Raw genomic sequence first — 24,241 nt, forward strand, 5'->3', positions numbered from 1 at the left:
ATTACTCGGTGTTAAAGGGGTCACTTGTAGTGACACAGAAATAAATAATAATCACCCGACTCAGCAGCCCCCCCCCCCCTTCCCCCCAGCTATCATCAGCCTCATTTCCAGTTAGCACCTAGCTGGTGAACATAGTGGAACATTTAGCAGCTAAAAAGTCAGATGTTTCTGGAGACCAAAACAGAACTAAAAGGAGAGTGAATATTGGGTTAATTTTATCACGTGTCCAGAAACACACTAGGGCTCTGTTCAAAACAGAAGGCAGTTGCCTCACTACCGTAATAGAAAGGTACCTCAGAAGGCATTACTTTGGTGTGAAGGCATCTCTATGAACATTGGTTTCAAACAGCCTTTTAGGACAGCATTTACAGCAACGTGTGACGTCAGCACACCATCTTGTGTCTCATCTGGCTGTCAGTCACTAGCCTTAGCGTCAGCTAGCTAGCTAATGAACAGGTGAATGGCTCAGACACCTCAGAAATTATACTGAATAAACTTGGTTGGTTGCAGTCATGGGCTAATATGACAGTTCAGTGTTTAGCTCACTAACCTTTCAAAAAAATACATTTTATTTTCAAAACTACTATTTGTAGACAATTTTTGGCTTGTTTGTCCACCATCTTGTCCACTTTTCACAAACTCCCACACACAGATTTCTGGGTAATAGGCAGCATCAAGCATCATCGATGCTGCCTTCAAAACTAACTGTTACGGGGGAAGTTTGAAGGCATCTTACGAGACAGAAAAAGATTGTTCAAACTGTTCCGAACAGCACTCAATGTGATCGCTGTCCGGTTAGACACCTCCTGAGACAGCATTTTTACCCGTTTCAAACACAGCATAAATGTGCAAGTGGCATTTGTTTGCTAACATGCCAAATCAACAAGGTTACATGTAAATTTGTGTTTAGAGATTGTGCTCCCAATTAATATACCTGTAAGCGTATCAATTGCAGCTTTAACACATTGTAAGTTATTAATTGATTCACAGTGTGTTCAGAAATATAAGCTATTAAAATAAGTTTTGATGGTAAATGATGATAAATGCAGCTTTATAAAAAGTTTAAGGTTAAGCAAATCATATTCCTCTGCTTTGCTGTGTGTCTGGTATTGCATCCGTAATGGAAGCTTTTGTGTGATGATAAACAAGCGTTTATCCTGTTGCATAGGGTCTGAATGACCGCTTTGCCATGTTCATTGATAAAGTCCGGCACCTGGAGCAGCAGAACAAAGTGTTGGAGATGGAGCTGGCGACACTGCGGCAGAAGCAGACCGAGCCGTCCCGCATCGCTCATCTCTACCAGCAGGAGATGAAGGACCTGCGGTCACAGGTGGAGGAGCTGAGCAGGGACAAGAACCACATCCTGATCGAGAGGAACAACATGGAGGAGGAGCTGCAGGTACATGCATTGGGTAGTTTTAAATAGGATAAGGCGTATGCAAGGAGATGTTTTCTTCTCTTAATATTTACTGCTGCAAGTCTAATTTCCCCACAGAAATCACAAGTCATTTGTTTTTGAGTCATAATTTCATGTGTTCTCTTTGTCATGTCTAAACTTTCATCTCATGTTTTAAACCTTTCCTTATCCTATCTCATTTCAGAAGCTCAATGTGAAGTATGATGAGGAGGTGAGGGCACGGCAAGAAGCTGAACAGACCTTGAGGTCCTTCAGAAAGGACGTCGATGACGCCACAGCAGTTCGCCTGGACCTGGAGCGCCGCGTGGAGTTGCTGATGGACGAAATCTCCTTCCTGAGGAAAGTGCACGATGAAGAAATCCAGGAGCTGAGCAGCATGTTGGAGGCGCAGCAGGTCTCCGTGGAGCTCGAGCTCGCCAAACCGGACCTCACCTCAGCTCTGAAGGAGATCCGCAACCAGTACGAGTCCATCGCCTCCAAAAACCTGCAGTCGGCCGATGAGTGGTACAAGAGCAAGTTTGCCAGCCTCAGCGAGCAGGCCACCAGGAGCAACGAGGCCATGAGGGCCAGCAGGGAGGAGATCAATGAGTTCAGGAGGCAGCTGCAGTCCAAGACCATTGAGATAGAGACCCTGAGGGGCACCAATGAGTCTCTGGAGAGGCAGATCACAGAGATGGAGGATGCACACAACACTGAAGTCACAGCTATGCAGGCAAGCAATCATAGTCATTAAACAGAATAGTGAGTATTCTGTAACTGGGATAAATCAGGGGAACATATAGTAGGCTTTATGTTGCTATCAGGATTACTGTACCCTGGTCTCCTAAAAGGGTTTTTTCACTCAAATTACACAAAAACTGACAGACTTTCTCCTGGGTATCCAGTAGGGCCATAGCAATTGTCATTTATATAGTACTCCAACTACAAAAACTGTCACAAAACGTTCTCGTTAGTTCTCTTTTCCCCCACTACAATTATTGCCAGATTACACAGTTCTTTCCATGAAACTAATTTACTGCATGCCTTACTGTTTCATTTCCCAATCTGAAGATCTAGTTGTTGTTTCAAAGCCCTCTTCACACTGCCAGGAATAAAATACTGGTGGAGAAATACAGACATGTAGTAGGAAAGTTTTGTAACTGTAGAATGTAAACTACCTCAACGACAAACAACAGACAAAACTATAGCCAGATACCACAAGTGATAAATATGAAAATGTTTTTTGTTGTTGTTTAAAAAAAACAAAACCTATATCATTTGGGTGAAGCAACCCTTTAATATTTGACTTTTTAAGTATAACACAAAATAAGGATATTGTGTCCAAATACACCAAAATCTCATAGTATACATAGTTGCTGTGCCAGTATAACTGTATAGCATAAAACTCTACAAAAGAGATGAGAAAATTCTTTTAGCAGGCATTAAACAAGCACAAGATAACAAATACTGTTACTTTGATGCAGTCCTTGGACATTAAGATATTACACGTGCACTTTCTGAGTTGTAAATGGTCTACTTTTAAAATGTGCTGGGGGAAAAGAAAGTCACCTGCTGCAGCACTGTTGTCATTACTGTCTACAACTCTGCAGAGTAGTAATAGGATTGGTAGGGAGCAGATCTCAGGGTCAAGTTCCTCATGAATTATGTGACAGCTTGAGTAAAGCTGTTAGCTAACCTCGCACAGCACGGAGCACACAACTTAGAGATGTCATGGCCAGAGTAGAAGCAAAAGGAATCCAGCATACTGACAATCATTTAAAACAATCCCTCATACGCTCTCTGATTATAATTTGTCTGTAAACCTCTTGGGCCCAGTTTTGGCTCTCAGTACTGGTATAATTGCTGGGTCTCAAAAATTATCCATGAACATGTCATTACTGGTATCTGAACAGCAATGCAGTCACACCATACTCACCACTCTTGATGCTCTGAGTTTTTGGTTTTGGGAAATTTGAAATGAAGACTTTGACTACTTAGCGTCAAGATCGTCTAATTCAGGTTCAAAGTCTGAGGTCACACCTTTAGTGTGTGGTAATCACTTTAACAAGCCTGTGACTGTGAGACCGACTGAAACAGTTATTAGTGAATTGACCCTGTGTGTCATTTAGATTAACCTCTGACCTGCTAAATCCCATACAGGAAGGCCATCTGCTTTCACTGGCGTTTTAGAGCAGGTAAAGTTAAGCCTCACAGGTTATTGTTATCCCTTTAAGGATAAAAGGAAATCCTATGGTCAGCGGTTATACCACAGGAAAGCCTATGACACAGTAGATTAAATATACATAGGTAGGTGAATTTACTCCAAATACTGTGTTGGACACAAAGGCAATCTCTCTGCTTCACTCTCATCTAACTCCATTCTTATTTATTCAGGACACTATTGGCCACCTGGATACTGAGCTGAGGAATATGAAGAGTGAGATGGCCCAGCACCTGAGAGAGTATCAGGACCTGCTCAATGTCAAGATGGCCCTGGACATTGAGATAGCTGCCTACAGGTGCTGGCTGGATTAAAAGGGCAAACCATACAAAAGATCTCTTGACTAGTAGGCTCATTAGAAATCTTTACGCATTGTGAGGTGCATTAAGTCTGTGTGTCCAGTCTGACATTTGTTTTGTTTGATCCCATCAGGAAACTGCTGGAGGGGGAGGAGACTCACTTTAACTCGGGGATGTCGTTTGGTGCAACCAGCTACAGCTTCCAGGCCCGAGCCTCAGCCGGCTCTTCCAAGAGCAGCCAGAGGGAGAAAGAAGGGGCCAAGAAGGAAAGCTTCAAGGAGAGCAGTGAGGATAAAGATGAGGCAGACATTAACTCCAACAACTGAAGAGGGACAGGGAAATCTGGAAAGTGAGAAAAGAGAAACACTGTGTATGTATAGTGAGTTCATAGTCACATACTGTATTTATTAGGGGAAACACTAATGCAAATGTTTTAGAATTAGAACTGAAAGTCAATATTGTGGAAGGTTGAAAGATTATTCAAAGAAATACAAAATTAGACGTTTTTCCCGGGGCTCAGTATTTAGATTATCTCTGGACTCTAAAATGATCAAATTGTCTTGAAATAAAACGTCAGTATTACAAAGTCACACAGCTTTATCATTTAACAAAGACAACCAGTCAGAAAATGTAGACGAAATGTACTGTACGTCTCCAGAGGAGATAAACATGTTGCATAAATTGTACGATAGTAAATAATGCAACCAAGTAACGAATGATCTCGGTATAAATTTCCATTTAGCTGCTGTGTGAGATTACACTAATACCTGTGTGACAGGTGATGGGAAAAAAGTTGCTCAGATAGAGTTCATTTCTTAAGAAAAAGACACAATGTTAGCGTAGTTCTGTTGTTGCAGTGTATTGTCAATGAACGTTCAGTTTGAAGCACTGTGGGCACATAGGGTGTATGGAGGGTGACTGTCTGCTGGCTGTTTCTTTGCACCATTGTGTTTTCTTTTATGACATCACAATGTGTAAATGTTTCCCCCATGCTAACATAATCACATACTGTCTGGTGGAAAACCCTATAGTGGCAGAAAGAATAGTCATCATGGTTGTTAGTATGTGGTCAATGTTTTAGCAATCAAAAATATTCAATGCATTACATAGTGTAGTCCAATTGTTAGCACAGATCATTTCACCTGGCTGCAGTGTCATACTGGAAAACCACTTCTTGTTTCAGTTGCACTGAAAAGTGCAATAAATAAAATGACATGAGTGACATGTTTTCTATGCTTTCATTATGCAAGTCAGCGTATTCACAGATACAGGAGGAGGTTCATCCAAGGCCGCCCCAGTTAGATGTGATTCTGCACTAGTTCATGGCACCCTGGGAATGAGTCTCAACTCACTAACAACTTGGACTCTTAGAAATTTAACATCCACTGAAGGGTAGAAGAAACTCAAATATTTGGCTTTTGAAATGAAGAATTCTTATAGTATAGCAAAATATTAAACTACTAGATAATACATGTCATTTCGGACAGGCTTTATATTATCTAGCTGTGGTCATGGAGGAATGCAAACTTCTCTCTCATCTCCAACAGATTACATTGACTGGTTGACTTGGGGGACACCTATAAATCTGAGCTGTCCGTTTTGTGATGCATCACTGGTGAATAAAGTACATTTTTTGGTTGTTTTTCCCCCCCAGAACAATTTAGCCACGGTTGAGCATTTATGTACATTTAAGTACAGAAACCGGACTTTCACTTATGAAATGTACCGTGTGTCTTAAAAGTCTGGTATTACAGATACACATCAACACAAACAGGAAACATTTCTTAGTTGTGCAGTCATTTATTAATTCATTGTGACAAAAGCAAGTAGGAAAGGTATAAGAGAACATATCACAGACGTCTTTCTGCAAACTCCCTTTAAATAACTGCTTTAGTGCTCCGGTGAGTTGTACTGAAAGCATGTTTTATCAAGTCAACTAAATCAGTTTATATCAGCAGTCTATACAAATTATAGACTTTAAATTAAATGTGTAAATCAACAAGAAGCAAGCTGTATTTAAAGATACTCTATATAAACACGCACAAACCTTTGGCAGTGGTACTTTTGTTTAAGCCCTTTAAACCAGTTATCTGAAATCACAGTCAGCCCTTAAAATCATAAATAGAAAAAAATTAAGATGTTTGTCCCTGGTTTCCAAAAAAAAGAGGTAAACTACACTGATGCAGCTTTTCAGGCATGTATTGCCTTCACAGACTTACTGTGAAATTTGAGCAGTTCAAGACTCACTAACAGTATTTCATTCCAGTTTTAGCTACAGCAGCAGTCACATTCTTGTGTGGAGCAGAAGCACACTGAACGATACCTAAAAAGATACCTTGGCAGTAGAAATAGATGTGTAATTTTCATTCATCAAGTAAAATTCACTTTTACATGCTGGCACTTCAGTAAATCAAATGCATGTCCAGCAGGGACATGTGTTTCCCTGACAACAAGATGAAAAATGTAATGCTATAGTGTGAACAGTGGAGTTCAGGGTTACATTTTACATCACTGTTACACTTCGTAGTTCCATTTAAGTTGCGGAGCAGTTATAATGCTAACGTAGAACTTTTACTCCACATTATGATGAGTCTGATAAAGAGAAACAAAGTCTATCCATCTCTTGTAGTCAAGACTGGGAGGGCAGGACCAAGCCGAAGTGCAGCACCAACAGACCATCCTGGAGCAAAGCGGAAACAAGACCAAAAGGATCACTCAAAAGGATTCCAGGCATTCTACAAAACGTCCACTATTAAAATTGTGTTTTGTTCTTACTGTGTGTTTTTGTGGTGCTTACCTGTAACGCCTCTTCGCCAACAGAGTTCTGAATGTCTTTGAGAGACTGGTAGTGATCTAGGAGGTGATCTCCACAAACCACATCCACCTGCAGGAAACGCAGAAACACTTCAGACCAGCCCACGAGGCCTGTGACGCCTACAGAACTGTGTGTGTGGTTTATAATTCAAGGATTCAAGGACATGATTTTGCAATAAAGTATCTAGGCATCAAAATTCTGGATAGACAAATTATGAGTGCTTCAAAAAATGATTGATGTAGTGTACCCAGTGCCACATCAAAACATGCAGGGAAACATTTAAGTGACCAAAACAGTGAACATACAGGAAATGCCGTAGATATTTATGATAAACTGGAAGGAGATGACAGGGTAGACTAAAACTTTTAGATTTAAAAGGGATGAGTTACACACTCTGCTCCAATGGACAGTAACCCTTGGTTAGTCTTTGTCCTCTCCAGGTTTGTCCAGACAGGCCAGGGCAGTGCAGCACTGAGGCCAGCAAATCAGCGTAAGCTTCTAATCCTTGTCCACGTGTTACTAAATACAAAATACACCAACACCTGAACGCTCTGTCAAACTGACCACACTTACCCATTTCGGTTTGTGCTCTCAAAAAAAACAAAACAAAAAAAAATAAACTTGTTACTACACTTCTGATCATAACACTAATATTTGTAATCATGAAACTTACAGCATGTTCAGCGCTCTGAGACAGACATGTGGTATATCACTGCACTAATTATTTGATTATAATCAGATTAAGGTTTTCCTTAAGGCGTGTCTGTTGTCCTTTAGAATTTGGCACCCTGCTCAATTTTGACCCAAGCAGTTCACCCTTTATGTTGGGCTCTGCTTGTATTTAGCAGTGGTTTCGTCTCCCCAGTGCACACATATGTATTCCTCATTGCACTGCACACTTACGCACTTTCTGTTCCATTTTTGACCTCAGTCCCTCTCTCTTGCTCTTTTTGGCAAGTTGGCTAAATGACATTTAAACATTGTATAATTTAATTAATTAACCAAAGCCGGACACACTCTGACCTGCATCCGACCCTTGTCGAGAGGAGGATCGTGAAGGAGGGATGGCTGACACATACTGACCCGTACAGACAGACCTCCGATGTGGATTTCACCAGCATCACTGTGTTGTCGAATGCTGTATTACTAATGGACAACCAGATTTCTCCTGCAATTCTTTACCACGTTAATAATGCTTACAGGGGGACACGTCTTTCAATAAGATATCAACCATAAGACTATGAACTAGACATGTAACTTATAAATAACCCTTTGATACCATGTCAGGTTTGTAACAAGTTTACAATCATCTTTTCAAATACCTTTTAAAATTGGTAAAACTACAACTATTACAAATAGTACAATCTACTGTTTATTTGTGAGATCAACTACAACACACACCATCTGCGCCATCAAACAGCTTCTTTTCTGAAGAGATGACTTGCACCAACACTAGGAAATAAAACTGTGGTATATCCCAATATGTCAAGACACTGCTGGTGTGTGGGTTTACAAAGATGACGACAGACACGGTTGTTTTTATATGCATCATATGCCGCATTGCACATAAGTGATGACATTAGTTGAATTTAGTATAGTTAGGTCACACAAGCTAACTGTCTGCACACCATTTTGTTAACACTGTTGACCATTACAAAATTGCAAATTGCTGTCTTCTAATACATAAAGGCACCCACTCATTTACATAAACCAGTGTGACTCTGGTCACGCCTACACTATACTGTAATGCTTCCTTCGCTGTCCTGCTTCCAATTCTGTCTGAGGCAACAATCAGGATCAAGACTGAATGTGACTTTGTGAACTCACTGGCTGTAAGCCTGGCAGACTCACCTGGCAGGTTGGGCTCAGCTCCATCTTCCTCCTGATGAACAGCTCCACGTGGCGGATAGTGGCCTCGCCTGACACACGAACATACCGCCTCTCTAATGGCTAAACAGGCACAGGGTGGAATAAACTCAATTAAAGTTTATCAGAAGAATGTACTTCATCATAAACTACACCGAATATTTAATTAAATTGGAGCTATGTAATTTAAAATTATGAAACTGAAAAAAATTTGTTTTGTCTACAAGCACATTTAAAACCTACACAAGATTCCTATTTGGTGCAACCTTAAAAACAATTTCAATTAATTCACTTGAAACTAGTTTTTGACATGACATGTAACTCACAGCAGCTCTACAGATCTTTTAGTTCAGTGTTTATCACAGCCCACACACATTGTATGGAGAAGCATGTCACTACTGCACTGCCTACTGTCACTGCTTTTCTAGCTGATTAGCTTACTGCTATAATTCCCCATAGAGGTTAGCGAGTAAGCTAACATTAAATGGCAGTTTACTGCATTCAAGCTGTGGTAGTTCATTAACATTAGCCGCCAGCGCCTAGCTGTCCAACAAACACGATAGCGAGCGATAGCTCATGCAGGTGAAAGAGAGAGAGACATCATATAAAAACTTTCTTTGATCATGAAGCCTGTTGCTCTACAATTCTGTGGTTTATCAGAGAAGTATACGATCTACACTGCAGACTGGCTCTTAGTAGTGATCTTATAGTAATAATAATAATTAATATGAGACACTATACAATTCTTATAGTGTACTATTGTAATATTATAATTCATTTTCATGAGTGGGGGTGATATAGTGAATATTTTGAAGCAGTGGGAGAGAGAAAGTTGTAAACACCGGTGCATTTAAACATGCTGGATTCATTGCTGTACTGTAGGCACAGTCTAGAAGGAGAAAGGCTGAGAAACAGCCAGAGGAAAAGTTCGGAAGAGTACAAATTGTGAAACAAGTTATACGTCCCGGCAAGGTGAAGACCCGTGTTAACATCAGTGAGGCATCTAAATGCTGGAGACACCTCCAAGATTAGAAAGAAGTGAACACTGACAAGCAGGTTGCTGTTTCTGCTTGAAAGGTGAGTAAGGTTAGCTTTGCTATTTCACACAAACGATAGGTCAGTATTGTCTCGTCCATTTGCTGATGTTTGTGATGGCTGATCCAAACCGGTTAGCTGTGCAGCAGCAGTAACAACAACAGTCCATCACTTGCTGTGTGGGAGTATTTATTTTAAATATTGACCGGCTTTTGTCACCTTTCTACAGTACTAGAAAAACATGCCGCCTTATTGAGGCTAATGTGCCCTCAGCCGGCAGAGTGTAAATTGTGCCATATTTCAGCAAAGATACTAGTAGTACTGGACACCTTGGCAAAGCATGTCTATGAATTTGGGGGGGGGGGGGGGGGGGGGTTGGGGCTTCTGAGGGAGCAATGAAAAGAGGTGTGCATTTGTTGCAGTTGAGCTGAAGAAAACTATTCTTGACAGTATGTCCAACAGACTGTTTACAACATCTAAGCCTGTAATTACAGGATAGCTTGAGCAGGGATATCCTAATGGTTCATCAGGCCTGGGTGCAGCCTTTAATACAATTATCAAATTATCATCCAGCTTCTTCTTATAATTTATGTCGCAGTGCAGTACTATAATCTAGCTGTTAGAAATCATTTTTTAAAGTCATTACCTTATAGTTACTGATGCCCTCTTCTGCCCTGGAATCAAAACAAGAATCAATATACAGTAAGTACAACTTTTTGGTACTAAGCACACAGTCCATGTAAGACAATGGCACCATCTTGTGGCATGTCTTTGTAACAGCATGGTAATTCCATACACTTCAACAAACTGAGTTCCCCTTTTTCCTCAAAGCAAAATATGAGGTACCCAGGAACCGAATTCAGGTCAATGTCTACAGGCAAAGTCCCACTCTTTTGAACTCAAACTTGTTACCTCTCTTATCTCGTATGTTTCACAGGATTCCCACCAAAGAAAATTAGTTACACCTGAGACACAAATTGGATTACCGTAAAACTTTGATTAATAGCCCGAGCTTTTATTTGCTAAAATCACTGAATTAAACCTGCCTATATTTGGGACAGGCCTTTAATACTTTTGCACAAAACTGAAACTACTATGAAAACAGTTTATTTATTTCAAACAGTATGAAAATTACTTGTATAAAATATATCTAATAATATCAAAAATACACTAATTCGTTTGATCTAGCTCTGACAGACGGCTGATGCACTTTTATTTTGTAGGCAGCAATGTAATGAAAACAAACATGCCCAACAACACGGTGCAGTCTGAGACAAGTGTGGTAGAAGTTAGCAGACAGAGAGCGATGGACTTCACATGACAGGATTCACAACTTAAATTCATTTGTACAAAAAGCTATTTTGATTATTTTGAACAGTGGACCCTTACAGACTAAAGGAATATAAATAATCAAGGAATGGACACATTCGGACTTAACGAGTGCTTCAAAAGGTAACGGGAGTCGGCACTTTTTTTTCTTTAATCTCTTCTACCATGACAGTTACACGTAAATCTATATGAATTAGACTTTGGGACTCGTTATTTCCATTAAATTAACTGAACAATTGAATTTAGGAGAATCTAACCGATCTAACGATGTCCATACGGACATATTGATCACACGTTCAAACATTAATATTTGTATTAACAATCTTAAGCAGCTTAGAACCGGCTAAAGCGGGCGACCCAGCGGGATTTAAGAGGTTTTATACATTCAAAGAACTTCTATAAAAACCAGACCAGGCGTCTAACGGAGACCTACGTTTATTTGTCAAAACGTGTTCCCACACCAGGACAGTAAACGAGGTACAGTAAGAGGTATTAACCTGCAGTGTTTTTGTTTTCCCCACCCTAGCTGTTAAGTATAATTTATACTTCTGCGTCGAATCGACCGCGTAGCCTCCGCGTAGCCCCCTACCCTACGCCGTCACTCACGCCGTTGACTGACGTGCACCTCCTGAAAAATGTAACTAGACGTCGAGGCTACGCGGACCGCAAGTGCTGTGACTGGTCGGCCGGGTAGCCTCGCAATGCCTCCGAGCCGACAGGATGTGCCCCGTGCTTTGAAGTAACTTTGACTAGCGGCCAAAACAGCGGCTGTAACACAGTGGATCAATATATTTGACCGAGTATAAAGGCATGGCTACGTGGATAGCCTACAGCGTAGCTACGCACGTAGACCCTCCACAGAAGTACAAATCAAGCTTTATGGTACCTCCTTTACACTGACCTTCTATTCAAGGGACCAAATAGTACCTTAACCACCATAACAATATTGTCTAACTCTTTGTCATTTCCCATACAAATTGATAGTTATGTAAATGATTGTTAACAGAAACTCCTACAGGCAAATGACGTGCACCTCCTGAAATATCTAACTACAAAAACTGTGATTGGTCAGCTTGGTAGGATAGCATTTCCTCCAAGCTCCCAGGAAGTGCTCCGTGCTTAGAAGCCAGTTTTACTAGAGGCCAATCAAGGGGCTGTAAAACGGTTGATACTTTTGTGTTCAATGTTTTGAGCGTCACAACCCCTGCGAAATGACTCATTTTAAATGGCATTTATCAGAATTTGATCTATTCGGTCGATAACATTTGGAAAGTTTAGAAGAGCTACACAATTATTATTGTACCAATAGATCCTTACCCAACAAAATCCAGCAGCAGAGAAACGTCCAGTTCAGGAGGAATGGTGAACACAGACTGGGGAATGTTATCCTTCTTCTGCCTCCTTAACACAACAGGACCAGGAGGGGAGACCACAACTGCAACGCAGGAAAAAGAAGCATTCCAGCCTATAAAAGTTGTACTTATCTGCCAGGACCTGCTACACGGACCTAATGTCACATCATTTGTTACACAGTACGTCAACAAAGCATGCGCAAAGAAAGTAATTCTGTTTGCGTTCCTGGACCACATCGAACAGCAGCAAACACTCAAAAGTTTGGCTTAGCTTCTCTAAGAAAGTTAACGACACAGCAAAATGCAAAACCTGCAGTTAGGATATTTGGTGCAAGGGAGGAAGCAGCTCCAATATGACAAAGCATTTACTTTAACACGCAGTGTTGAGGTATTCCAGCTACAATAACACCCCAGACGTTGCTACTGCTACTACTCACGCTCAGGTACAAAACACAGGTGATTGACATTCACCTTTTATATTGAAGGGAAACAAATGATGTTTACATTTGATGATATATATTTTTTCTTAGATGCGAGTCCCCAGAGACGCCCCTCTAGTACAGAGACTCCTTTCACTTTAACCATGATGGAGAAGATGAGCAAGGAGGAAGAGGATGAATGTCACAGTGACGAGATTTGTGGTGAATCACAACCGAGATTCAGTAAAAAAAACAGAATTGATCAAATTGAACAGATACCCAACTGTAATTATGTCTAGGTTGTGTTGTCAGAAATATTCTGATTGTTCAAACATGGCACTGCAGTTAGAGAAGACCAATTTGTTACTCATTGACAGATAATAGAGTGGTGTAGTACAGGTCCTCAGCTCTATGACCAACCTATGAACAGTGGTAAATGCTTCTGTAGTGTGTGGCTCATCATTGCAATTTAAGTAAATAATAATAATAATAATACTTCATCAACTCATTTACACAGAAAGTGAAATACATTACATTATACACTGAGAATAAATGACAAGCTAACATTGCCTCAAGCCTGTTTACTTAAACTGAACTATTTTACCTGTTTTTGGCACATCCAGCCCTCTCTCTTTGTAGAATTTATTAATTTGTTCTCTTTCGACTGCGGTATAAAAAAAAAAGGTTCACATTAGAAATTTAACAGAAAACGACACATAATGTACATGAATTGCGTTTAATACATCTGAAAGTATATGTACTGTACTTACGCTCCTCCAGGAAGGGAACCATTTTGTAAACGATATCCTGCAGTTGTCTGTCAGGCCTGCAGGAAAAGTGTTTGAAGTTTAACACGGACAGTTTATCTGAGTGACAACAGATTTCCAATCCATATATTTTATTTCAACAACTCAATTTTAGAATTCCTCATGTCAAAATGTCAAACTTTCAACAATAAACTAACCGTATGTACAAGACAATTAATGCATTTGAGTTTCAGAATAACCCTGTAGTGTTTAATCACACTTTTAAAGACTTTCTCAAAAACTTAAACTCAACTAAAAGAAGGGTTTGATTGACAACCATCTACACATCCAACAGACAGAAGGTGATCCAAATACATCAAGAATGAACAGACCTACCTTATGTTGTAAAGTGGCTGTGTCTGATGGACTACAATGCTGCAGGTGGGACACCTGTTGCTATAGAAAAAGTGCTTCACGATGCAGCTTTTGCAAACTTGAAGATAAAACACATCACAATATTAAGACACAGTCAGGACCTTATGTCAGTGGCATAGTAAGATTAATATGGCCAATACTGATATTAATATCTGACAGTTTAATTAACATAATAACTAAATATCAGCCGCATAAACATTTTTGAAGAATCCTTTTTGGTACTGTGACCGAGACATATAGTGAGCAGTATGTCTAAAAGTTTAAAAATAAACTTTGCATTTTTGTCCTGAAATTTATTGTTAATTATCAGCATATCTACATATGCTGATACAGACATATCAGCGATGAGCTAATATCAGCCAATACACTGACCACACCGGTTTAGCTCTTGTCTGTGGTCTTAAATCTGACACATGGTGTTACTGGGACTAAAGATGAAATGTTGTTATGGGCATCCTGACAGTCTAGTGGTCTAGAAGGCACACTATGAAACCACAGTTTGTACCGTTAATAAACATCAATTCCCATGTTTCCTGTCTGCCTTAATGCAACCCAAACGGTTTAATTCCCAAAGGAGAAGCACAATCAATGCTTGCACTTTGCTGTATGTCTTCAGCGGTGTAAGGGACGTATTCAATTATCCACGCAACTCATTTAACACCCACTGAATCCTCTTAAAGTCCTCTGAGGGCTCCAGGAGCGAAAGCAGAGCTTTGTTGAGACTCACATGTGTGCAGGCACTCTGTGATGGTGGTGGCATCGATGAGGAAGCCGCAGCAAAGGGCACAGCGGATATATGGATAAAATTGATTGAGGGGGAGCTTCGGCTGTGGGAATAAATCATAGTCACAGTTACTGCTTAAAAATTGCCATGTCGCTGCATTTACATCGCATGAACTCATGACTGCCTCAAAAACATAGATAAAAAGCAATATTAAGTGTCAGGTAGCAGGTTTCAGGTCACTAAGCAGAGCAGCTCAAGCATGTAGGATAATGTCAGCTGTCAGAAAACGATGCAAACGAAAACGCAGTCTTCGTTAGGAATAAAGTAAAGTGAAAGAGACGTTCGTTATGAGGAAATATCTGTAAACCTACCTCGTCCTCTGAATCGCTCTCTGATATGTTTGTTGATGACCCCGCATGACTCCTGCGACCATATGGAGGTGGTGACATTCCCAACAGCTGCTAACAACACAACAAACCTCACTTTTCTAAAGTACAACTTAGCGCTAAACGTACGTATATTTAGTTGCCAGTAAACGTGTGGTGACTTTTCTACGCTTGGCTAGCTGGCTAACATTAGCTTCCTTAATACATACAACAATAAACACATAAACACACGCGCTCAGACGCTGCAGTTATCGCTTGGTTGTTATATTGCCTAAATTAGCTAGATGAAGGGACTCGGTCTGTTATATTACTATAAAAGAACAATTTAACACGAAATTAGACTACTTCATAACTTTATATTTGTTGCCGTCTTCACACTCGTTGGCGACTCAATTTCCCTCGCTCGTGTTTCGCGAGCGGCAATAACAATCCGGCTTCCGGCCTGAATCCTTCACAATAAATGTGACCTGACCAGAAAATTTAGATTCCATACAAAAATAAACCTATTTCACATTTAATTTCTGAACACCCCCCGGCCTTTACATCATCCTTACATTATCATGGAATCTGTAACTGTGTAGAAAAACCTGCAGACCAACGAACTCTCAAAAACCATTATTTCACAACACTTAAGAAACCCACCCGCAATTTAATGGAAAATTAATGCTAAATGAAAGACCTGAACTGGAATTAGACCTACTGCATAACATATAACAGCATATAGTACCTGTATTTCTCTAAATACATATATACATTTATATTGAGGACACGATGACGTGTTTTCCGGTTAGGACGGTTAAACTCTGATTTTGCCAGCAGGGGGCGCTCGAGGCATTTAATTACGGACAAGTCAAGATTTACAAAAGTCACTTTTTTTTTGAAGGGCAGAGGTAATCCATGTGTTGTTCCTGGATGCGTGTAGAGCTGTTATTTTTTCTGTTTTCCCATTTCTTTTCATTTAATTTAATTTTTTTTTATTGGTATCATAATGTAGAGGTGTTTGTTTCAATTAAACGTGCCAGGTGTGACCTTTTTGGCCACCACAGGTGGTCATGACACTGTATACTAAATCAGAAAAGGTGCAGCTGAGAAGACATCAAGAAAAATATTTTAAAGCAAACGTTGGGTGAAATATTTGTCCAAATTAATACCATTTAATATGGAAATATGCATAAACTAACTTCATCTTTAAGCATTCAACACCGCCATAACAATCTCGACAACACTATTTGTAGATCCATCAATTAAATGTGTCAAATCAGGTCATTGCATGGACCATAATCTGCCACTCATCTATGTCACAGAGATGTTTCAAACACTTGGACATGGCTTCATGCAGTAAGCAGTTAGATAAATGAAAATTATATTTCCCACTGTTTGTTACGTGACACATATGTGTGTCCAGTATACACGGTATAGCAACTCCGCATATTTTGGACAGATCTGCAGTGACATGCCCACCAGAGTCAGGACATCCACTAATAGACAATCCCAGCAGCATGTCTAAGCAGCATAGACATTCCTCCAGGACATAATTTATATCATGTTATGTATGGGAGAACCCATCACCTGTTGTGCACTGCTGTGTTTATGGCTATGAAACATGAGTTTTGGATGGATGTTAGGCTGTAACTACATGCAGGGGTCATGGGTGCTGTGAACTGCCACGGTCAAGCATTGTTATAATGAAGTTATTCCTACGCTCATGTGGTGTATTGGTATTGTCCTGTTTCATGGAAGCACCAGCTTCAAATCCCGGAAGGGTGTTTTTTCATGGCTGATTTTAGTATTTTATGGGTTAAACTTCACATATTTATCTTAACCAGATTACAGTTTGTGGTATAAAACATCTGAAAACAGATTTGACAGTTTTACAGCAGTAATTACTACTACTATGATGGTGTAACATCATAAATTTTGCATCATAATCCGTTTAAATGAGATAGTTCATAGATGAGTCACAATCCACAGTATACACTACATATCATGTTTGAGTGTACATTTTGTGCATTTATGTTGGCAAGACTGATGGTGTTTTCTGAAGAAAACAATCAAATTATTTCAACTTTCATTGGTTTTCCAAGTCCACCTAGTACTTACATAATAAAATATTTAACCTATGTGGCACCGGCAGCATTACACCTTCTCCTCTGTCTGCTTTGCATACAGTGTTACTGAATCAGCCTGTGTGTGTGAAGATGATGCAGACTGGCCTGTTTTGCAGTGGCTCTTATGCCTTTGCATCTTATTCTCTGAGGACTGACAGCAGGTACAAGCAGGTGAATCAAACACATCACAGACTTATTACTATACAAACTGTTTCTGGCACAATTTGAACCAGGCACATTGTGGAACTCATTTTTATTATATTTAGTGGTAATAACAATAACAATAATAATAACTTATATTTATATAGCGCCTTTCAAGAGACTCAAGGACGCTTTACACATAGTTGCAGAGACGGAACAATAAAAAAGTCATTTAGGGTTAAATGCCTTTGTAAAGAGGTGGGTTTTTAGAAGGTTCTTGAAAGAGTCCAGAGAGGGAGCATTTGCAAATTAACCTGTGGAGCACTGTAGTCAGCATTTCAGAAGTACTGAGGTAATGAGTCCAAACATCCACAGCACAACTCCCTGAGACATTTTGGACAAGTCACCAAAAATATTGTTTGCATTTTCTTAATATTTCTTCCTACTTTTTATTATTAATTCCTACTTATTATTATTATATATTTTATGTAAATCATACATTGTTTGTCTAAATTATTAAGCCTTCTCCACAATAGCAAAAATACTTCTGGTAGAGAAATACCAAACACCTTTATTTTAATAAATGTTTTGGCAGAACAAAATATATGATCAATTATAAGAATGTTGACTTCAAAATAAAAGAATAATTGGTTATTATAAACTCAGCAACTGCAATTTATGTGTAATTGTAAATTGTACATTCTTCCTCTGGTTGTTAAAAGTCCACAAATTTCCAGAGAAAATACTGAAGACACTGTAGCTTTGAGTCTATGTCAGATTAATTCCTGTCTGAGCATCAACTTTTAGCTTAAGTACAGGACTAACATTATACATACTTCTATTTTCAACGTACAGTTAGATTGTTTTTTCTGGATGGTGTGCTGTTTCAGCTTAGCCAAAGTTTGTGACAGTCGATTTATCAGTAGGTCAGATTTGAAGCTGCTAAAATGAAATTACTGATAATGTTTATTTATATTTCGTTGCAATACATTATCAATTCCTAGGAAGTAAGAGGCAGGAATAACAGTTGATTAGCCTGTATTGTACTTTGTATGTGAGCAGAGAATGTTAGTTTGCTGGCAGGGTCTAAGTTTACAGATTTAATAGATGCAAATGTTCCTTTCATAGCAGAATACCCAAAACAGAATGATGCATTTTGTGCTGTATTATAATTCGCAGAAGAACATTTGTCGGCCGCTTAATGGATGATTGGTTTGCATTCTGTTAATGCTGCAAACTGAGTGAAAAAGATTGTCAGAGGTCATTCTGCATCTAGTGGAGGATAAAAGTCAGCTTGTTTGCTGACTCCAAGAAAACAGCGGCGTACCTACTCAGAGAGGGACATCCAGCACTCAGTGAGGAACCACCAGGGATACAACTGTTTGTACATGGTACTGCACGTGTGCAGGGAATAACCACTCCAGATAAAGAGGAAATCACAATAAGCCACCCAGTGTACACATTATAATCCTTGACTTTGTGCTTAATTTGAAAATGAAGTAAAATTCTTTGATGAGAGGTTGTGACGCTGCTTCCCATGGCGCACGCTGTGATTTACACGAGATCGACATTTGCCACTCTTTCTCCCTCCTCAATTCTCTGTTTTAATCTCTCCACTCTCCTTAATCTTCACTCGTCTACTTATCTAGTCTGTTACTCTCACAGTGCAAGTCCATCTCATATAACCACATCTTGATCCAGGGTCTGAATAATCAGAGTTAAGTTTCTCCTTCCAGTCTATTCAAAGCACAGGAGAAAGAGCTGCAACTTTAAGCCCGCATATCTAACAGTAATCTTTTTCAACCTTTTCAATGACCTTTCAGGGCCTGTCACTTATAAAATTAGAGGCCTGCTTCTCTGCTGTAAAAAAAAATGGATGTCACGACATATACACCAGTTTGATCACGTGACAGTAACTCTCCACAGCTATGTGATTTCTCTGACTATAAAGAATCTTGCTGTTACATTTGATCAGCACATTGAAGAAATTACCAGGACTGCCCTTTTTCACCTATGCAATCAGACCATCAGCCAGATGTTTTGGATCTAGATCTTCATCCTCAAGGAGACTCCCCTCTTGTCACCCTCTCTCCCTTTCGTGCATGTAGTCCTTGTCTCCTTTTTTCCCTCTGTGTGTTTGTTTGCTTTCTCCTGCCTGTGTTCTGCCTCTTGTATGTATGTGTAGTCTGTCCCCTTTCCAGGGATGGAGAGGAGGCTGTGTGGCTCAGGTCTTTGTCCCTGCTTAAAGGGTTTTTTGGGAGAGTTTTTCCTTATCTGAATTGAGGGCCTAAGGATAGGAATGTGTTGTATATGTCCAGGCTGTAAAGCCCCTTGAAGTAAATTTGTGATTTTGGGCTCTATAAATGAAACTGATGACTTGTGAAATTACAAACGTTCATGATGCCATTGCACCCACTAAGGTAAAGGTGGTCTCTGGTAAAAAAAAAAAAAAAGGAAGAAAAAAAAAAGAAATGCTATGCTGGTAAGAATAGAAAAGGGAGAATGTCGAAAAGCTGAACTCAGGTAGTGAAAATCAAATATCCAGGTTCATTATGACTTTTATGAAGAGAGACTAAGCATTTACAATTTAGAACTGAGAAATGCAAGGCCTGACATCATCAGCCTCTGAACTTCTATCCACCAATGAATTTACCTCCTTGTTCACTGAAAGAAATCAGGAAATTAGACATTCAGTACATCCATATCAGTTACAGGATATGTGTTGTCCCTGTGTCCACTTAAAATCAATTCAAATAGCATAACACAATTTGATTCTATAAACCATAAAAACCTGGAGGACACAACATCTGAAATCCTCCTGCTGCCTTGATATTCTGCCAACAACCCTTTTCAAAAATGTTTCTAATTTCATGGCCTCAGACCTTCTACAAATTGTAAACACTCATCTCTCAGATTTCTTCTCACAGTAAGAAAAATCTAGATGGGTGACCCCGAATAGAGAGCCACTCGCTTCCGCTTCCGGCCCGTGGGATCTTACTTCGGAATGGTGAGAGACAACTTATTTTTCAATCCTGTTTGAACTGTGCCCTGAATTACACATATGATGTTTGTCCATTTAAAAAATAATTTGTCCGTCAAGAAAGTTGCAGTTTGTCGTAAAACAGTAAAGTTACATGTCATTTTGTGTGAAAACCATTCAATGAACTACATCTCTCGTCTTGCACAATATGTCACCAACATGTTAACACAGTAATGCTAGCTAAGGTTCATTGCTTAGTTGCTGCTAGCTAGAAAATTTAGCTATGTTCTACATAAAAGTATATCTCACCTGATGTGTTTAATCCAACGACTCTCAGTCCTTTCATCACATCATCCTCTCATGTAAGTTCTTTGACATTAGCTTCAGTAACGCTAGCTTCAGTACCTGAGAGAAAAAGTTACGACGTCACATATTATCACAGTCTTATACTTCAACAGTTTTACATCAAACTGCAACTTTCTTGACTTTAAATGTATATTTTAGTATTGGCCATCATCATATTTGTAATTCAGAGCATAATTCAAACGGGATCAAAAAATGACTTGGCGGAGCTTGATTCGACTCAGATCTTCCCTGAGGCATTATGAAACAAGAACCATCACCACTGATAAACTACACAAAGAGTACTTGGAATAGCCCTGCGAGGAACCTCAACGTGCAGGTAGCTGTGGGCAAGTAGGCGGATATGCTGAACTCTGCACAAGACCAGTGAATGGCAGGCGAGCAAAGTAGAGAAAGAGAGAGAAAATGGTCAACAAAAAGCTTCAGTTTAGCTGGAAATGTACAGTGTAAGTTACATTGTCAAATCTGTGTGTCTCTGAACATTGACTAGTCAATGTTCAGAGACACACAGATTTGACTATCAATCAATTATAGGCAATCATTTACAATTCTGATTCGAATATGTAAATCCTTCGTCAGGGACAGCCCTAATTAAGACTCATCACTAATGAGCAATTACAGGCCCATATCAAACCTCTCGTTTTTAAGTTATCCAGTTAGGATTTCAACCACACCGCAGGACTGAGACTGCTCTCATTACGGTCTTCAGTGACATCCACTTAAACACAGTGGCAGAATTTCAGTCTTGGTATTATTGGATCTCAGTGCTGCATTCAACACGGTCAACCACAACATATTACTAAACCAACTGGAAAGCTGAGTCTTTCTGGCACAGTAGCTACTAAACTGGTTTGATATAAGTAATTACACATAAGTGACAAAAATTACCTGAGGAGTTCCACATGGCTCCATTCTTGGGCCTCTTCTGTTCAATATCTACCGACTCAGATTAAAGAAACCAACAAAATACATTACCATAATTATGCAGACGACACACAAATTTACATAACCAGGGGACTAAAATTCCATACAAGCCCTGAGTAAGTGCATTGAACAAGTCAACAATTGGATGTGCCAGAATTCAATTAAACAAAGAAAACTAACTTTAGTGTTATTCCTGGTCTGTGTACTTCTGTGTTTTATTATTTTGGTCTTGTCTACCATGTGTTCTGTTTCATCCTAGTCTCTGTCTGTTTCTATGTTTGGCTGTAGTTAGTTTCTGTCTGCTCCCCCTCTGATCGCTGTGCCCTGTCTGTTCTCTCCTTGTGTCTGTGTCTTAGTCCTTAGTCCTTAGTCCTATGTCTCCATGTTAGTGTAGTGTTTTTTTCCTGTTTGGTCCTGTCTCTGTTCCCTGCCCTAGTTTTGTTCTGTTATGTAGTTTTTCCACGTTTCCTGTTTTACTTTGGTAACTCTGTCCTTGTGTCTTCCCATTTGATTTACTTCCTGTTTTATTTTGTAGTGTTCAGTTCTCATGTGTGCTTGTCTAGCTTTGTTTCCTGTTGTTTGATTGCTCATGTTTCACCTTTGTTTAATTGCCCTATACCTGCTTGTGTGTGTGTGGTGTGCCCCTGTATATACTGTCCTCAGTTCTGTTCAGTCATTGTGACGTCCTCGTCTTTGTTGAGTGTTCTCCTGTGTTCTGTTCTCCGTGTTTTTGGATCTACCCATTGAATTAGTTTAGTAAAACACTTTGTTCCTTGCTTTTGGATTTTCACTGTGGATTATGTTTCTGTTGGAGTTACCTTTGTTTGGACTCTAGCCTTGAGCTCCCGTGGAAGCCTGTTTCAGATAAGTTTTTGTGTTAATAAATATTTTCTGAACTGCAACCTACTCTCGTATTGTCTGCATTTGCACCTAGACTGCGCTCAGCCACCCATGACAATTATTTATATATATATATATATGTATGACAGAAAATAGGGCAAAGCATAATAGGTGACCTTTAAAGGACTTGTGTCTCAGTAGGATTTGGGAAAACTTGTCCATGCATTTATCTTTAGTTGACTCGAATACTGTAACATTGTCTTTACGGGTATCTCAAAAACAAATCGATCAGACAGCTGCAACTTATTCAGAATGCTGCTGCTCGAGTCGTCCTCTCTAAGACCAAAAAAGTGGTTCACATCTCTCCAATGCTGAGGTCTTTACACTGGCTTCCAGTCTGTCAAATAATTTATTTTAAAATAATTTGACTGGTTTAGGGCCAAAATAAATTTCGGAACTTCTACTAAATCAAGGCTTTTAATTTCTTACACTGCACTGCAACATTTATTTATATTTTTATCTTTTCTTTGTATTTAAATGTTTTTATAGCCTAATGCTTTTACATTTTGTCTTGATGCCCTTAATGTTTTTTGTAAAGCACTTTGAATTGCCTTGTTGTTGAAATGTGCTATACAAATAAACTTGTCTTGCCTTGAACCTGAGCGGTTCAAAGAGAGATGTTTGCAGTGAAGAATCAGTCATTTCCATTCATGATAATCCTCTTCATCCTCTAAACATACCCACCACTTGGTGTAATCAGGATGTTTATGTGCAAAACACTTGAAGCTCACTGATATCTAGGACTTCTTTGTGGGATTCTGAATGTGTGTAGTACTGCTGTGTTTTTGGGAGACAAATGCGATTTCTGCCTCTTAATGTTTCAAGTGTTTTTGCAAGTCTTGCAGTTAGTCAGTGTCAATAATGGAAGAACAGCATCCTTGAAAACCTTTCATGACACACTTGGTGTGTTATTGTGCAAATATCCTGATGTCATGCCTGTACAGGGAATTTCCAGACACCTGCTCACTGCATAATAGCTTTGTGTCGTCTGTGTTTGTGTGTGGTTTCCAGTCATGTACATCATCAGACTGTACCTGCAAGATCATTTTGTAGTTAGTTGTTCTAGGGACTTCATGACTAGATGTGTAATAATTTACTGATACAGACACTCAAAGCTATTTTTCTACTTTTCTAGTGGGAATTGGAGAAGCCCCATTGAGAATGAGGTGGAATAAATTGGGAATTTAAGAGTCCGATGTGGGATAACTGGAAACTTTCACAAGAAGGGAGAAGAAGTCAACCTTTATAAAACTGCTTGTAGGAATCATCGGTCTTGGACAAGATGGTGTGACTGTGGGTGCCGAGACACTCAGGGGTTAAAGGATTATTTACACTCCCAACATGAGTCTGCAGCCGCACTAATGAGGCACAGCATTGCCTTGAGCTAAATGCTAATCTCAGCGTGCTAACATGCTTATGTTTAGCAGCTATAATGTTTACCGTGTTCAGCGTCTTAGCTCAGCGTGTTAGCAGGTACAAATGGAGCTGAGGCTGATGAATGTCTTTAGTTTTGAAGGTATTAGGTCATATAGCATTATGTAAAGTATTAATTTGACCTGATGATGGTGCTAGAGGAAATCAACAAAGTTATTACAATTCATCTTGAGAGGAAAATGAAAATTTCATGCCAATCCATCAAAAGGTTGTCAAGTCATTTCACTAAAAAACAAAAATGTTAACCTCATAGTGGCGCTAAATGTTATGGCAATTACTAAGCAGCTGTGGAGAGCCTGGTGATTTGAGAGTAGTTGTTCAGTCCGGACCAGAGTGGTTAGCTGACAGACAATGAAATCCCTTCCGCC

General features: G+C 39.6%; 2 protein-coding genes across 3 annotated transcripts in view; one reads left to right on the forward strand and one right to left on the reverse strand.

The window, feature by feature from the left end:
• Positions 1-5,140, forward strand: part of LOC123984330 (alpha-internexin-like) — a 6,534-nt gene extending 1,394 nt beyond the window's left edge. Inside the window, exons 2-5 of one of the 2 annotated variants that reach the window (XM_046071158.1) lie at positions 1,169-1,399; positions 1,602-2,129; positions 3,791-3,963; positions 4,050-4,187. In XM_046071158.1, coding sequence (XP_045927114.1) covers positions 1,169-1,399; positions 1,602-2,129; positions 3,791-3,931 — 900 coding nt within the window. In that variant the 3' untranslated portion in view covers positions 3,932-3,963; positions 4,050-4,187. Of the gene's footprint in view, positions 1-1,168; positions 1,400-1,601; positions 2,130-3,790; positions 3,964-4,049 lie in introns of both variants that reach the window. The other variant, XM_046071157.1, reaches the window with a different exon arrangement.
• Positions 5,141-5,700: 560 nt separating this feature from the next.
• pcgf6 (polycomb group ring finger 6) lies at positions 5,701-15,436 on the reverse strand. Its single transcript, XM_046071162.1, has 10 exons — positions 15,009-15,436; positions 14,641-14,740; positions 13,875-13,971; positions 13,503-13,558; positions 13,337-13,396; positions 12,279-12,396; positions 10,279-10,306; positions 8,583-8,681; positions 6,714-6,800; positions 5,701-6,596 (listed from the first exon to the last, which is right to left on the reverse strand). Exons 1-10 carry the CDS (start codon positions 15,084-15,086, stop codon positions 6,546-6,548), a joined length of 774 nt encoding a protein of 257 aa, XP_045927118.1. The 5' UTR covers positions 15,087-15,436; the 3' UTR covers positions 5,701-6,545.
• Between the last annotated feature and the right edge of the window lie 8,805 nt (positions 15,437-24,241).

This window comes from Micropterus dolomieu, linkage group LG15, assembly GCF_021292245.1.
Source record: "Micropterus dolomieu isolate WLL.071019.BEF.003 ecotype Adirondacks linkage group LG15, ASM2129224v1, whole genome shotgun sequence".
NCBI lineage: Eukaryota > Metazoa > Chordata > Actinopteri > Centrarchiformes > Centrarchidae > Micropterus > Micropterus dolomieu.